Below are 17,042 nucleotides of genomic sequence, written 5' to 3'. Positions count from 1 at the left end.
TAATAATTTTATGTACAAATCTTGATTACATGTATTGCATTTGTAATTTAGATTGATTTAAATTAATTCTCGAGCTCGAACCCGTTCGTATTTGCTCTCTAACTCACTCACGCATTCGCCGTCCCTCGACCCCGACTCTCAACCCCGTCCCTCGACTCTCGACCTCGACCCTCAACCCTAGACCTCGACCCTCAACCCTCAACCCCGGTTCCTCGACCCCGTTCCATGACACACACACACACACACATTCCCACTAACACACACACACAATGTCTAATACACTCTAACACACACACACACACACACACACACTCTCTCTCTCACTAGCACACACACACAGACACACTCTCTCTAACACACAGACACACACACAGTCTCTAACACACACACAAACACACCCTAACACACACTCTCACTAACACACACAGACACACACACACACACACACTCACTAACTCTCTCTCTCTCTTTCTCTGTCCCTCTAACATACACACACACACACACACACACACTTTCTCTCTCTCTTTCTCAAACGCGCATATTCGTTCAAAGAATTGAATTCTCCTGCCTCATTTAAGGATGGACACATACTCTAACACATTTTTACGGCTTCAGTTAAGGATGGACCCCTTCGGTGATGATGAGGTCGCCAAGCAATACATGTTGGATGCAATAAACAAAGATACGAGGGCCAACACCACCCAACCAATCGCTGAAGAAGATGCTCGGACAGCTGATTCGTTCCTGAATATTTCTGGAGATGCCGATGAAGAAGATGATGACTTTGCGCCACCGCCCAATCAACAGCAGCATGTTCCAGTACGAATCTTAAAACTATATGCATGGTGACTTCGTTAGATTAGTTTTGCGATTAATATTTCTTTTCTGTAATTTAGTCGACCTCCGCATCGACTTCGTTGAGCCAGTCAAAAGGGAGACGCCGTCCAACCAAGAAAATGGAGGAAAGGCAGGTCGTCACAGAAGTGGACGCAGAGGGCTGTCCAAGTGCTCCAAAGGGTGCTAGCACAAAATTTGTCAACCAATGTGGGGTTATTGTTCGGGCAAGAATTCCGATCACCACAAGACTATGGAAAACGAGCAAACCCGAAGAACAGCAACACGCCGTGCCTGCACATCAGAAGGAAATGCTATGGGCAGAACTCAAGGATATGTTCACTCTTCCTGAAGGAGTTGACCAAGAACTTGTGAAGAAATGTGCCTTGAAAAAGATGGCCCTTGCCTTTGCAACTTTCAAGAAGAAGTTGTACATCAATTACATTAAGAAGGATAAGGAGCCGAACTGGGACGATCTTCCTCAGGTTAAAACATACTGGGAGGAGTTCAAACAATACAAACTATCAGAGGAAGTCCAAGAAAAATCCGAACAGGCCAAGGCGAATGCAGCAAATAAGAAGTAAAACCAACACCTTGGGGCTGCCGGGTACAAGAAGTCAATAAAAAAATGGCAGAAGATGGAGCAGGACCTTATGGATAGAGGCATCAGGCCGACGACTTGGGATTGGCCGGATAGATCCAAGTGGTGGTTATCTGCTAATGGCGTGACACTAAACCAGTTGGATGGAAATTTGGTCGTGCCCGAGCATATGCAAGAAGTGTCCCGCGATCTAGTCGTTGCAATAGATGAGACCCAACAAGGAACATTCCATCCTCAAAGGGAGAATGATGAGCTGACAAGGGCATTAAAGAATCCAGAACACCTTGGACGAGCCCGCGGCATCGGCGTGGTCCCATGGAAAGTTGCTTGGGCCAGAGATTCCTCTTACAAGACTCACCGAAAGAGCAAAGCCGAACAGGAAGAGAAACTTCGTGCCATGCAAGAAGAGATGACAAGGAAGGTTGCGTCCTTGGAATCTCAGATGGACGCCAGGGTCAATAAGGCAGTGCAGCTAGCTCTGAGCCAAAGGGGCACTGCTGGGTCGCACCCGGATGTTGTGATAAGCCCGGTCTCTCAGCGACGCAGCAGCTGTGCATCCACAGCGGCGCCCGACGTACAAGCGGAACAGCAACCCCAGATTGAGCCAACGGCGGTAGATGACCAGAGGTATCCAGTGGACGATGTCACCATGCCGACACCATGCGAGCTTCATGTGCGAGCAATAAATATATCCATTCATATCGCATACGGGTCAGCCCTGCCCCTAAATCCTTCTACTACAATTCATGGAAGGCCGATACCCCCTGGCTACACCTCCGTCACAGTCGAGCAGATAGTTGGAAACAATGAGGATCTTGAGCTCGACTTCGTTGGAGGGGATGGAGAGAAGACATTGGGAGACGCACTGCACGGGGTCGTTCTATGGCGCAAGGCCGACATCAAACTTATTGCAAGCACAACGGCTCCCGTGCAGACCGATCGCCCGTCTCCGCGGTCTCCCTCACCGCCGTCCCCACAACCACCTCCTTCACCACAGTCTCCGCTGGCGCAAAGGGCCACGAGTACTCCAACTCCTCCTGACCCAAAAAAAGGAAAGAAAAAGACAGCATCCGGCCTCCCAGCAGATGGACCCTCAAAGAAGAAGCAAAAAACAGTCGAAAGAAAATTAACCTACGAGAAAACTGCTGAGGAGTTGGAAGAGGAGACTTCTCAATATATAAAAGAACAATTGAAGCCTAAAGTCCCCCCACCGAGGGAAAAGGTACCTCTAGAACTAGGGAAAAAGCTTCTCGCAAACCTAGACAACCCACCAAAACCGAAAAGCTTACCCTCAGACTATGATCGTACTCTGACAAAAGCACACAAGGTGAGAAATCTGAAGAAAAAACGTGGCAAGATCATTCCTCAGATTGGCACACAACAAAAAGGACTCGAGCCCCTCTGGGTGCCAGGGTTGCCACTCCTACACCCGACGGACGTACAACTCCAGGCGGACCTACAGGCCGCGATATTTCTTTCTGAAACTGGATTAACGCTAGAGGAGGCAACGGGGCTAGTGGAGGCGGAAATCCCTGTCGCTCCCGTTCTTACTCCATTCCAACATGGAAAACCTTTTGTCACTGAGGAAGAGGAGAAAAGTTTAGGCACGCAGATGTTCAATTTGCATAGATGGTACATGCGAATGTCGAAGGACCATGGGACAATGTTTGGAGTCAAGTATCGTGACCATGATTTCTTCCGCGGTGAGGAGGACTTCTGGGTGTACTTCGAAAATTTATATCACATTTACCATCAACAAGCCCTCGACGCCGCTATCATCACCATTTGAGTTTTGTAAGTATCACTTACCTCTACATTAATACTTTTTGTTAACAAGAACATAATTATATGTGTGCATTATAAAATTCTATTGTATCATTTAGACAGGAGACCCAAAGAAGCCGAAAACATGGATGGCACCATCAGATCAGCTTCATGTCTCCTTTGCTAGTCAACCAGAAACTGCTCAACGAAAATTACAAGGAAACGTGCCAAAACATGTACGATTCGTTGACTAGGCAAAATTACAAATCCTATATATTCATACCATACAACTTTGGGTAAGCCTTGGTTGACTCAATTCTCTGTTGATTCATAAAGATTTGTCTAGTTAAGTATATAATCCCAAATTGTTCTAAATTGAGTAATTTATTTGTTTCTCCTTATGTGTGCGAGACAACAACAAGGAACTGATTGGTGCGGGTACTACGTATGCGACTACTTACACATCATGATTCCATGCGGGAAGGTTATTGATGAAGACACGAGAGTACGTCCAAACCGTTCACTAGTATATTTTCATAATTGTACTAACGCACATGATGTTAATCCTTTTTTTTTCTAAATGATAGATGTCTCAATTGGGAGATGAATGTTACTCTACTGATCGGATCAACGCCGTGTGCGAGCAGCTCTCCGGATTCATTTTGAACGAGATCTTGGATCCTAGAGGCGAGTTCTACCACAACGGTCACATCCATAGAGGACTTCCATCTACCTCCTGAGGGGACCAGTAGTTGGACTACAAACATGACTTGTACATTTGTAAATATTTTTAAACATTATGTCTTGATGTTTGTAAATTTGTAAATATATTAGTTCATCTAATTAGCTTAATTATATGCTCGCATTTCACTTTTAGTTAGTTTCAAATATTCTCTGAAAACGAACACGAACGACCAATGAACGTATAGTACTGTAGAGCTTGAGTGCGTTTAGCAATTATAAAAGAATAAATAGTAATAAATATAACAAACAAAACTGGATTTGAGAAAAAAGGGAAAATGTCATTGGTACCGGTTGGAAAGACCAACTGGTACCAAAGGGGCTGCCACCTTGCTTCAGCGTGGCAGCCTCTTTGGTACCGGTTGGACTTTCCAACCGGTACCAATGGGTGCCTAAGGCACCGGGTTAAATACCCGGTGTCCTAAAGCGAGGCCATTGGTCTCGGTTGGTGGGAACCGGTTGGAAAACCGGTGCCTAAGGCCATTTCCAACCGGTTCCCATGGCCCGTTTTCTAGTAGTGGAGCAACAACTGGATGGGGGCTGATAAGAAGATCGCCGAACAACTGTGTTCCATCCAGAAGCTGAACCGTGATAGACCGGAGGGATCAAGAAATCTTTAACCTGAAGGAGGCGGATAGCATTGTCGTTGACATGGTGCGGCCCCTTATTGGCACTTCCTAGTGTCACTACTGGGTTTAATAGCAACGACACCAGGAAGTGGGCCACAGGTAACAAAACCTCACGAAAGAATCCGCAAGCATACGAATACCGCTGTAGCTTTCACTTTAGAGTATTCCAAGGGTTATCAAATCCCAGGGAACGTGAGTACAATATCTAAGATTCAGGCTCAACCAAGGACACAACACTGGCAGGATCAAAGGGGTAGAGAGGACTTCTCAGAATCAAGGTATGATCAGACTAAGAATCAGCTGTAAACGTCGAGCGACGGCTTCGCCTGGTCAGACCAGAAGTTCCGTCATAAGGCTTCTAGCATGCAACCGAACGTAGAGGATTACGATGGCACTAAACAGGGCTGTCACCACCTGCAGGCTACCTCTACAAACCGTGGGAGGACAACAATCGAATGGTAAAGTCTAGCCTAGGTACCACACCTACATTATTGTTTACTAGCTCTAGTCTCGGCCAAGAACATCCGTCTCTATCAAGAATCTTAGACTAGAGATAACTACTATATGTTAGTAGACACTCAATCCAATAAACAACATGAAACTACTAACACAAACTTGTAAAGGAGATTATGAAACTGAGATAGTCACGAACACTTATAGACTATGAACTTATAGATTTATAAGCATCCGTCGAGGTACAAGCAGAGAAGAGTGCCGACATGCCCGCCACTTCCCCCGGCTTTTCCTCACTCTCTCCTATTTCTCCGTGACCTCCTAGGCTACCTAAGCTCCTAGGAAGAACTCCAAGCTCCAAGTGAAGGATGAGAGGAGGGGTGTGAGATGTGTGTGTCCTATTTTAGCCCCCCTCTCATAATTATAGGGAGGAGCCAAGGGCCTTCTCACGGCAAAACCAGTAGGTGAGGCACCCCAAACCAACCTAAGGAAGCTTCTTGGAACCTAGTGGCCAAGGCTGGAGGTTGGTGGCTAGGCCCACCAGTCGGCCGACCATTATGGTCGGCCGACCAATGGGCCCCACCACTGGCCACCACCTTTGGCCAAGAAGCTTCTTGGTGTGTCCTTTTGGTCTTGCCACATGCCTGAGCTTCTAGAACGTTGGTTGTCTTGCTCTGGTGGGCCCTTTGATCCATGTGATGACATGTGTCACACTTTGATTCGTCGAACTTTTGTGCCTCGGATCATGACCTGCCATCTAGCTTCAATTTAGGCTCAATTTCATCTGCATGCATTCTCAAACCAACACTTGTAGAATTTGTTAATAAATAGTCTTATGCTACCATAAATTTCACCTTTGTGTATGGTTTTCATGTCGGAGTTGACGGTCAAAATGGGTCAAATTAGACCGTCAACACCCCTTCATCCGGGTTATGTGGATTCCAGGTCCGTCTTAGAGCGACTGAAGCAAGTGTCAGAGTTTAGGCGCCAAGCCTGCTCAGAGATACCCTAAGCAGTAGAATTGTAGGCAAGGGATCGACTAGCTCTGGAACCCGATGATGCAAGGAACACAGATGTTTAGACAGGTTTGGGCCGCGAGGTGCGTAATACCCTACATCCTGTGTGGTTGTTTATATTGCCTTAGATGATGTTATGAGATTGTATATTTCGAGGGGTTCCCTGTTCACCCTTATATAGTCTGGGGGGACATGGTTACATGTAAAGTCCTAGCCGAGTACTGACAGAGTCCTACCTCAACAGGGTCGGGTAGTTTCTTTGTACTCTGACTAGCTCTACGCCTATTCCGGTAGTTACAATAGGATAAGGTACATGCCATGCGCAATCTCTTATTCTAGAACATTCTACGCTTGTGAGCAGGCCCGCTGCCCCAGGTCTGACAAGCCCATGAGCTCTTCGTAGTCGAGTCCTGCAAGCATCGAGTACTTTAGAAGGTGTCTTCAAGTGCTCTGAACATCCCATCAAGTGCTTCTGAGTCTTCCATCGAGTGCTTCAAGTAGTCTTCTAAGTACTTCTGGTTGCTTCGAGGCTGTGAGGTGCTCAAGCCCCAAAATCTTCTTTTATATGGTGCGCGATGTACTCGCACTCCCTATGGAGTAGCCGCCGAGCCTTAGGTTGAATCACATAATCAAGCTGAGGGTCAAATCAGTCTTCTTCCATATCTTCTAAAAAATTTAAAAAATAAGTCATTAATGACACGTATCCCACAGCCCCGGGCCTTAAATCTAAAACCCAAGATTTGGCCGAGCCCCCGAGCCAAGATTTGGAATTAAGTATCTAAACTCGTGGCATATATTTTATTCTGATGGTATAAATAGATAAATCAAATCCAATACCTAAATGACCTCTTTTTTTCGAAAAAAATCCCTGTAAAAAATGGTTCAAATAGATATCTCTCATCGAAAATACCTAAATTACCGCCTAGAAATAAAATGGGAAGTGTCTTCAATTTCATGTTTGGTCACGTCGACTACACATGTAACTTTTTGTCTGTAGTGTCACGGGTTTAGCAGGAACAATTTGTTATAATACTACCAAATATGTCCTTGCATGACCACGGGGTGATTAGGAATGGCACCGGGTACAAACCCAGCGGATTTTGCCATCCCAAAATCATTCCCACGAAAATTATTTAGATCCATTAAAAACCCATACCGGTGACAAGTATAAAATTTTGCTCAAACTATACCCATCGGGTTAACGGACACTCATGGGTCAATCATGACAGAGAACATTTCTTTATTCATTGGTTGCACATTACAAGCTTGTCAATGATCAATACTTACATATTCTTCTAAGTATCAACTATGCATTTATCTAAGCAATAAGGCTTAGTTTACATAACTATACAATGAGCAACAAGTTCATAATTTATTGTATAAAGTACTAGAGGGAATAAAATTACAAACAAATTTAGTACTTCAAGTGGTAATGGTGTAAGGATCACCGGGGTGTCCGACCCTAGAGGGGGAGGGGGTGAATAAGGTCGCTAATTGCTTTCTATCCTAGGGCTCAATCTATTTGCATAAGATAAACCTAACACGTCCTACACATGCTAGTTATGACTAAGGTTTATCTATGCTACTCTCTATTTACCCCTAAAAGACTTGCAACCTATAGCCAATCCTAATCAAACTAACTAGGAAAGTAAAGGCACGCAATATAGAGTAAATGCGGAAATGTAATACGGTAAGTAAAGAAGTAAGGGAGAGAATATGCAAACTCCCGTGAAGAACACCAAGACACACGATTTAACGTGGTTTGGTTAGGACACCAAGTCCCTCCCTACGTCCACGGCCACTTGTCCAACACGAACAAGTGTGATGCCGAGTCTCTCCGCTTGATCACCGTCTTGCGTTCGCCACCAAGGCTCCCGGCAAGCAAAGGCTAAGTGACCCCAAGTCACCAAGACAAGGCCACCGCCACCGTCTCTCTCGAAGCGTCACCCACGGCACCGTCTTCACTATCAGAGCTTCTCACCAAGAGGGGTCTCCTTCCCCGCACAAAGTGTCGTTGCCTCTCCACACCAAGTCGGAGGGTCACACGACGAGTACACAAGATGCTTACCGCAACAAGACTTCTCTCAAGGGAGCTCTCGCAAGAACTAATCCCTATTACAAGCACTAAGCACTCTCACAAGTGTGCTTAAGCCTCTATGATGTACAATGAATTTCTATGGTGGTTGGAGGTGTTCTTCAAGTGTAGTATGCTTCAACAACTCCAGCACTCTCCAGCAACCTCAAATGACCCAGCCTTGGGGATATATATAGCCCACACACCTTAAAAGAGCCGTTGGGAAAGGCTGACAAAATTTCTTAACGCTGGTTAAACCGACAATCCAGTTTTGTCAACACTGGTTTAACCGGTGAGTGTACATTCCCTTCTTCTAGCTATTACAGTATTCCAACAGCTACTTGATCAATCGACCGACGCTCTTGAAATCACCGTCGGTTTAACTGGTGAGTGCAAGCTCAAAAACCCCCAGAAAATGGAGTCTCTGGACAACTGCCCCGACGCTCAATTTTGAGCATCGTCGGTTTAACCGGTGCTAAACCCTAGCCTCAGCCTCTGGGTCCATTGCACCGACGCCTTCATTTTTCCCGTTGTCGGTTCAACCGGTGCACTCTGCTGACTTGGTCTCCACTGAGCCCATTGCACCGGTGAGTACAATTTTCCTATCGTCGGTTTAACCGGTGATAGTAAATTGTCTCTGTTTTGATCTTTTCGACTTGGATTTCTTCACGGTCTCTTCGATTCTTGTCCTTTGGACCGAAGAGGGGCTGTGTAGGGGCGGCCCTTCGGGCATAGCTACGTCTATCTTCTCTTTGTCATCACTTGAACCTAAAAGCCTGAGAATGGTCATCTTAATAATCATATTAGTCCAAGTGTTGTGTTGTCTATATCAATCACCAAAACATTATATTGAAATATGGCATGAGAGGCCATTTTCGCTACAAATGGATTTACGGGTTTTTGTACTATAGGAACAATCCGTGCCCATAAACCCAACATGTAGAACTTTTTTCCCATTAACAAACCTACAAATCTAAAGATTGACCCAAGCCCGTAACCTAATGGAGTAAAATCATCGGATTTCGGATTTCAGTTACCCATTGTCATTCCTTGGTGATATTGTAAAGATTTTATAGCGTTATCTCCTTAAATGTTATGACGGTATAATTTAATTTACATAACAATATATTGTTCAAAATCCTTTTAAATAAAATTTTGACCTCTATCACTTTTTAACACATACATACAATGCTACCCATCCTCCTCATTCAAAATATCTCTCGCCATCTTTCACGTTGCTGAATGTCACAATTTTGACCTTAGCAATGAGGAGAATGCCCACCATATTAGCATGCATGCTTGTCCAGATATATACTATGGTCTGATGAACGAGCCAACCTTTTTTTTGCTCGCCAATTGTTTGCTCACTGATGTTGTCACCAGTTTTCTTATGTGGTTACCTTGTAAATGTCGCCTCCATATTTATGGCGCTGTGTACTTGGTCCTGCTCATGATCTTTCACTTCCTCTCTTGCAAATTATTTGTCTATAAAGTATATAAGTCAACCTCGATGTCAAGTCGGAGGTTACTACAACCTAGAGGTGAACTCTCCGTCCACTTTCAATTCTTTATCTGGTGAAACATTTAATGACCAAAATTAATAACAAACTAAGGACATAGTTTGTTCTTTCTAGAAATAGGTAGAAATATTATTTGATATGTTAGAGGTCATAAAATTGTATGGTTAAAGTTAATATAATATAACTTTCTATACTCTATTTTAAGAACACATACATTTTGTTGCAAACCACTATGCTAAAAATGATCAATACCAACAAGATGTTTCAAATGGTGGATCATAAGACGTCAATCTTTTCAATATTTTTGATGCCATCAATCGAAATATCATCTATTATAAGTATAAAATCTATTATAAGTATTAAATCAAATGGTTGCTCTATACTATCGTATCATTATTTTTCTTAGTTGCATTTCTTAAGCCACCGTCTAAAGTCAAGTTGGAGAATATAGATGGCTCCCTAATTTGCTTGATATATATATGTGACTTTTCACTTGTAGAAATTTTGCTGATTAGTATTTATATGGAATGTTATTTTCTCACTTTATTTGCTAAAGTTTCATATTGGGTGTACCTATTTAAGATTCGGATCAATAGTTAATATTCAAAAGATTGGCCCAGTACGATAATGATTAGAGGAGAGTCAATTCAATTGCTATAGCATATTTTATGTAGCCAAATAGAGTATTATTAAAAATATGATCAACTAATTTTATCATTTTATCTATTATACTAAAAAGAAAAGATAGTATTATAAGAAAAGAAGAAAGAGAGGTAAAGAAATAAAATGTATCACGACTAGCTGATTTATACTTGCTGGGAATCCACGGTTCACCCCTATCGTTCAGTAGGGCTATCAGAAAAGCTCAAGACTCGCAAAGCTATTTAAATTTAATTTGCTAAAATCTCAATTTATATACTATCAAACAAGTTGAGCATGGGTCTAACCTAGAGTTCATGAGCTCCAAGGATCTGAGATCGAGCTATTCGATGAAGTTCGAGTATTTCTATTTGCATGGTATGTGCATGCATCTTCATTACTTCTACTAAATTTTCAACCATTCAAAACTAAAGTAATATAGCTGGAGGCTAAAGCATTCCATTAGCTAGCGAGCTGCTGTGTCGCCCTGAGCTAAAAAAATATAAAATAATAAGACTAGATATTCAGGTATGTGTTTTTCAGCTTATCTTACTATTTATTCATTGATCGCTTATACATATTTCTTCTTATCTATAATATTGGTGCTATGGATATGGTGTGAATAATAATTAAGAACATCTCAGGCTCAGATCGGCCTCGGCTCGGGACACTTCAGTTTAAGGTGTCAGGCTCGCTCGAGCTCGGCTCATTGGCAGCCCTCCCGCTCATGGCTCACGGCTCACGGCTCACGGCTCACGGCTCAGTGCCTCAGATCTCCTCGCCTTTCCCTTCTCTCGAACCCTATCCTCCCTTGCTCTTCCTTCCCTCTGGCAGCGACGGCTGGGCGAGCGGCGGCGCCATTTATCACGTCTTCACCCAGCCCTTTGCCGGCGCCGGGCATCCACCAGGTATGGCCGCCCCTTCTCTTTCCTTCTGTTGTGCGAGACGGAGCACCCCGAACCCTAACAAAACTATTTGTATTCGGATCTGAATCCAGTTAAAATATATTACCTACTAGCTTCGATTTCGTTTGCAAAAATTATCGGGTGTACATGTGTACACCCATGTCGGTCCGCCCCTGAGGTGAATCCCCACGCCACACGTTAGGCCGGCACTTGCCTAATCCGCTCCCTTCTACTCTTGTCAGAGTGTGAGGATATATTAAGAATGGCTGCGCGGAGCACTTCCATGGCCTCCGAGGATGACTATGAGGTAGGGAAGAAATGAGTTACAGCTGTTGCTCTGTTTTCTATTTTCTGTAGGATCACATATACTAATTTGGAAATGTGTGGAGGTGTGGCTTTACTGACCAATTGCTAGTAAGTGGATGAATAAATGACATTTTCACTATAGTGTAAATTACTTAGGCAGTCAAGCAGAAGTTGGTTAACTTTTGTTGTTGGATGAGTTCACCTTTTTTTTTTTTGCTTCTAGCTAGGTGGAATTGTTGATAGATGACTTCATGTATTACTATTAATTCCTAGAGTACAATTGTTCTGACAAAGTTTAGTAGCTTCTTACCATTCTTTGGGTGTGATTAGCAGAATGAAAAACTTATCAATTGTCAACACATTTTATTTGGAGGATTCATAGAATCATAGTCTGCAAAAGAAAGAATGTACAGAAGAATTATGAACACCTATTTGCTTGAGTTACAGAGCAGTGTGAAATAGACCATGATGTAGAATCATGTGGCAGCAGAATTACGGGGTTGGGTAGAATATGCGACCCCATCCACAAAGTAACAGTATTTTTTTTTGTCACATCTGTATAGATCTAAATTTACTCTGAATTGTGATTGTATGTGCTCTAATAATGAGTGATGTGTTGCAGACTGAACAAAAGAAGCAAGCTGCTGCAGATGTTCTTTTCCACTATTCACAGTTTGTTATGGTCTGCATTGGTGAGGACATTCGCCCTACTGATCTCAGGTTGCATCTTATGAAGGTAAATGTGTTATATGGGATTCATCTATCCTTTTATCATGGTTGACCTTGTAATTCATCCATCTTTGTGCATTGATCATATATATATATATTTTTTGTTTTGAAGAACTGCTCCCTGAGCAGATAAATGCTTTGTTCTAGTTAGTTTCCATCTTATTTTCTGTTTAACATTTGCTGGTGCCAGTGCACTTTATTTTTTTAAAATACTAAAGTTGAGATGTTTTTCACCAGAGTAGGCCTATGTTTTAACATGGTTTGCTTTGTCTTCCCCACTCAACTGTTTGGTTGTGCAGTGATGGGTCTATAATTTGTAAAAAAATCTGTACAAGAATGTTTGGTTGCGCAGTGATGGGTCTATAATTTGTAAAAAAATCTGTACAAGAATCAGTTGAATAGATGATTTTTTTTTTGCTATGGCTTTGAACTATTATTTACTATTCCCATTATTCTCACCATCTCCTTCTGATCCTAAGCAATAACTACTCTTGAATGTTCACTTGTTGCAACCAGTAGTAATTTCACAAAATCAGCTGGCTCCTCTAAGTTGAGAGGTAAAAAATCTACAGATAACATCTTATTAATATTTGTTTTAAGTGACATCAAGAGGGGTTTTAGGAGTTTCATGACATATGTGATCCTATATGACAAGTTCGTTGACTTTTGGTATGCTTTATTCTGTTTTCCTATTTGTCACGGCCATGCCGTGACATTATCAACCAGGTTCTTGCCTGATTCAATTTCTCGATGAAACATTCCTTCCTACTTGCTTTGAATTGTTAGTATCACATCAGTGGCTTTTATGTTGTTCTATTATCCGCAAATGGTTGCCCTTTGTAAGATCCCTTGCACTCTTGGGGGACAAAATTAACTGATATGTCTGTTGATCTAACTTTCTCAAACTCAAGTGCAGTTATACCTCAGCATATATTAAGGTTGAGTCTTAAAAATAATAAGAAAGAAGAGACTGGATTTTTAGGTTTATGCTTTTATCACCACTTTGTCAGAAAAAAAACTCTGAAATGATGACCTTGTTCATCTGACACACTGCAAAAGAGGGCTATCCTTATGAACACACTTGTGGCACCGTATCTAGTAACTTAAATGTCTAGTGCATATAAACTCGAATGAGAGGATTCAAATGAAACAGGGTAGTATTAGTGTCATATTTGTGTGTTTTGGCTTACATGTCTTTGATATGGAAGTTCCACAATTTATAGGGCATAAGGTGAAGTGTGCGCATTTAGTGTCTGCACATCAGTGACTGGATAGTTCGTAAACTGCATGATGATTTGGGTGTTCCAAACTGCACAGGTTTAGCACAATGTCTGGGGTATACAATATACAGTTTGTGATGCTTGTGCAATCTGTTTGGATAAATAATAAGATGCGATCCATGCTGTGATTCTTTTCACTTTATGATGCAATTCTGTTCTTGAAGCTTTGTGTCCATAAGGCTCCTATACGATGCTAATTTACATTCATTTGATCTCTCTTTTCTTCAGGAAGTTTCTGGAATGCCCACTTCCTTGAAAAAGGAGCCTCCACAGCCTGCTGCCTCACCGGATTCCAGCGTTGAACCATCGTCCTCTGGAACAATGAAAACCGAAATCTCCTAAGCTTATTAAATTATCCAGTTCTGATCTGCTGTTTCTTGTGCACGGAGAAGAAAATGATGTTCAGATGATGAAGCCTACTTGTATCATAAGAATGTAAATATGTTAGTATCACATCGTTACCTAGAATTTGGTCTTGTGACACTGCAGATGGAACATTGGTCGTCCTGATGCCCTGCTGTTCTGCCACTTTGTCTTCTGTTGTGTTATGACAGTCTGCTAGGTGATGTTTGTGATGAATGGAACCAACAATACCCGGACCAGTTTGGGTGGTGGGTTGGGGTTGCAGGGGACAGACTTGGCGCAACAGGAACCTTCTCTCCAAATTTCATCTCACAATTGTAAAACCTTAGATGAATAAGTATCATTGACTTGAATTAGAGAAGTTCAAAGCACATGTAATATAAGTTAATTCGGCCAAGGTTCATCCAACACGAATAAGTTCAAAGCATTCACGTAAAGTTCATCCAACACATAATTCATAGTTCCATAACACAGTTCAAAGCACCCTAGTAGCATACACATTGGTTCATAATTCGATCACACACATAGCTCGCTCTCACACATAATTACATCACGCACAGTTCGATCTCACACTCACACATAGTTTCATCACACACATTGCGTGGCAATCAAGCTGTTGTACTTTCTATTTCCCTCTTCCCTCTTACCAGAAGCTTAAGGAACTTCATGACCTGAGAATTTCAACCGCGAGTGTTACATGTGATACAAGGATTACAAATGCATAGATGTGGATTAGAGAAATTACCTGGGAGTGTGTAGAAGGCGTGGGTCTCCCTAGTGGCCTCTGAAACTATAATTCCAACCCCACTGGTTTTTTTTTTTCACGGAGCGCCTAAATAATAACCAACAAATTAAGAAATACCCCTAAATAACAAATTAAGAAATCTTGTCAAAAAGGTTATGTTATTTAGTGGTGCAGGTTGTCCAAAAACATACCTCGAAAGTATCTGCATTGGTCCTGTCATAACCTATGCAAATAGGGAATACTTTTGCTAGGTCGCCTAGCCTAAGGTGCTCAAGGAGGTGCAAGACAACATCCCCTTTGTTCCAACAGGTTGGTGGACGAACCTCGTAAACTTTGCAATAGCAAAAGCAAACTAGTATAGAAATCACACAAATATACTCCTTTTAGTTGCAAATAGTGACATGTAGGACCTCAGCACTACGCCAAGATATACATTTTATAGTTTTCGTTGTAATATATTTGTACCATAACAAAATTATGTTTGATATGAATCTACGAGTATCATTTTGAAATATCCATATTCAATAGGTAAAATGCAATTATAATTAAAGTTGACTAGGAAAGAAAAACACACCTTACGTCCTTCAGTCATCTTAAGACCAACCCCCTTTGTTTGCAAGACTTCCTCCACGATCTTTCGTACACGAAGGTGATCCTGCAAACAATAGAGAAGAAGATATTCATTACTTTTATTATATATTTTTTGCAATTCACATGATGACATGAAGCAGGAAAATTGCAAGCAAAATAGAATATAAGTTACCAGGGGCGGAGCCAGCGTGAGGGCAGGGGGGCTCCAGCCCCCCTACCCCCATGTTGTCCATTGGAGCCCCCACAAGCCTCTCTAAGAAATTTTGGCATAGTGTAGAGGAGGAAGAAGGAGAAAAGATGAATAAGAAGAAAAAGAGAGAAGAGAGAAGGAAGAGGAAGAAAATAAGCTCCCCCTGGTCCAAACTCTGGCTCCGCCCTTGCTCTGTTGCTACATTTCTAAAGTGGACATACATGCAGTACTTGTTGTTCTCGACACCTGCACCATCTATTTCTTTAGTTCACGCAACAGAACAAGTATTTGTTAGAATTCAATTCCATAGAATAGTTTGAACATTGCTTTTGACAGATATATTCTCTATACCTTGGTGATTGCCGCTAGGTGCTCCGCTGCAGGCTGGTAGGAACCACGTTCTTCATGCTAAGGTAAATATACAAGTTCACATATCAACGAATTTATAGATCAAACTGATAGAAATAACAAAACAAACAATAAAAATTGCTTAGTACGTCGCTGCTGGTACTTGCAGTGGCCGTGGACAATTTAATGGCTTCCCACGTAGTTGATCTTGTCGATACCAACAAATTAAATTTGAGCACCTACGATACAAAGTTAAATATGAGGCAGGGTTAAAAGGAAATCGGATAAAGAGCACGTAAAGTAAAATATGATTGCGACAAGTTAAATATGAGGCAGGTTTTTGTGATGGGCTAAAGTTGGATACTAACTTGAGCACATATTAGCCCTTATACTTTTGCTAAAGCTTCTAAATCTTTTCTAAACTTTATCCCACCTCAAAATAAATTGCATTACAACCTGTGGATTGTCTAAGATCCTATTTAGATGGGCTAAAGTTGGATACTAAACTTTAGCACATATTAGCCCTTATACTTTTGCTAAAGCTTTTAAATCTTATCTAAACTCTAGCCCACCTCAAAGTAAAACCAATGAATTGTACTTTCCAAAAGAAAAAAAACAAATAAATTGCTCACCTTTGCATGCGCCCTCCCGCTGACGATCGATGTTTTGAAACATCTGGCGACGTCCTGCAATGTCGCGCATCTGATGATTTCATTAAGCAAGACGTTAGATGAAAGTAACAGCTACTACTGAGCCTGACGAATGTTCAACTCATCATCATTTTACCTCATCAGAGATATATGCCCTGTCTGGATCATTTACAATTGGCGACAAAGTGCCATCGTATAGTCTAAAAAAAGGACGATTTCCTTGGATGTTGCCAGCTGCACAATTTCGTTGAACCTTTCCAAAGCGGAAGGACCTGGTGCAACCTGTAACAAAACACAGCGTGTCAACAGAATCTGGACCTCAATCAGAATTTATTTATAATAAAAATACCCAGATCTGTACTCGTATTCAAATGAAAATGTAAAAAAGTAATGCTAATTTTGGGATGCTACTTGCGAATTCGAATTAAAGTATTATATGTCATTTATAAATAACCTTAAATTGCTACCATTAATTAAAGAAGGATGGCATGGACTTATTATACCTGGACTGGTACTTGACCTATCGATTCCCTTGCAACATTTTACTGCTGATGGTTTAAAATCCGATTTTTTTTTTCTCGCAGGGCAACTAAACAAAGGATTCTGAAGTCAGAACATAGGTTAGTGTCACAAATGCGGGCCTCGAAGGTGTTCTACTGGACTG

The 17,042-nt window shown here is 41.9% G+C and overlaps 1 protein-coding gene across 1 annotated transcript; it reads left to right on the top strand.

Annotated features, from left to right (window-relative positions):
• Positions 1-11,018: 11,018 nt before the first annotated feature.
• Positions 11,019-14,123, top strand: LOC120665802. The gene is made up of 4 exons (XM_039945481.1): positions 11,019-11,179; positions 11,419-11,483; positions 12,105-12,218; positions 13,720-14,123. Exons 2-4 carry the CDS (start codon positions 11,439-11,441, stop codon positions 13,831-13,833), a joined length of 273 nt encoding a protein of 90 aa, XP_039801415.1. The 5' UTR covers positions 11,019-11,179; positions 11,419-11,438; the 3' UTR covers positions 13,834-14,123.
• The last annotated feature ends 2,919 nt before the right edge of the window (positions 14,124-17,042 follow it).

Source organism: Panicum virgatum, chromosome 3N (genome assembly GCF_016808335.1).
Source record: "Panicum virgatum strain AP13 chromosome 3N, P.virgatum_v5, whole genome shotgun sequence".
Taxonomy (NCBI): Eukaryota; Viridiplantae; Streptophyta; class Magnoliopsida; order Poales; family Poaceae; genus Panicum; species Panicum virgatum.
The sequence above is the reverse complement of the archived record's forward strand: the minus strand, read 5'-3'. Positions and strand labels throughout refer to the sequence as shown.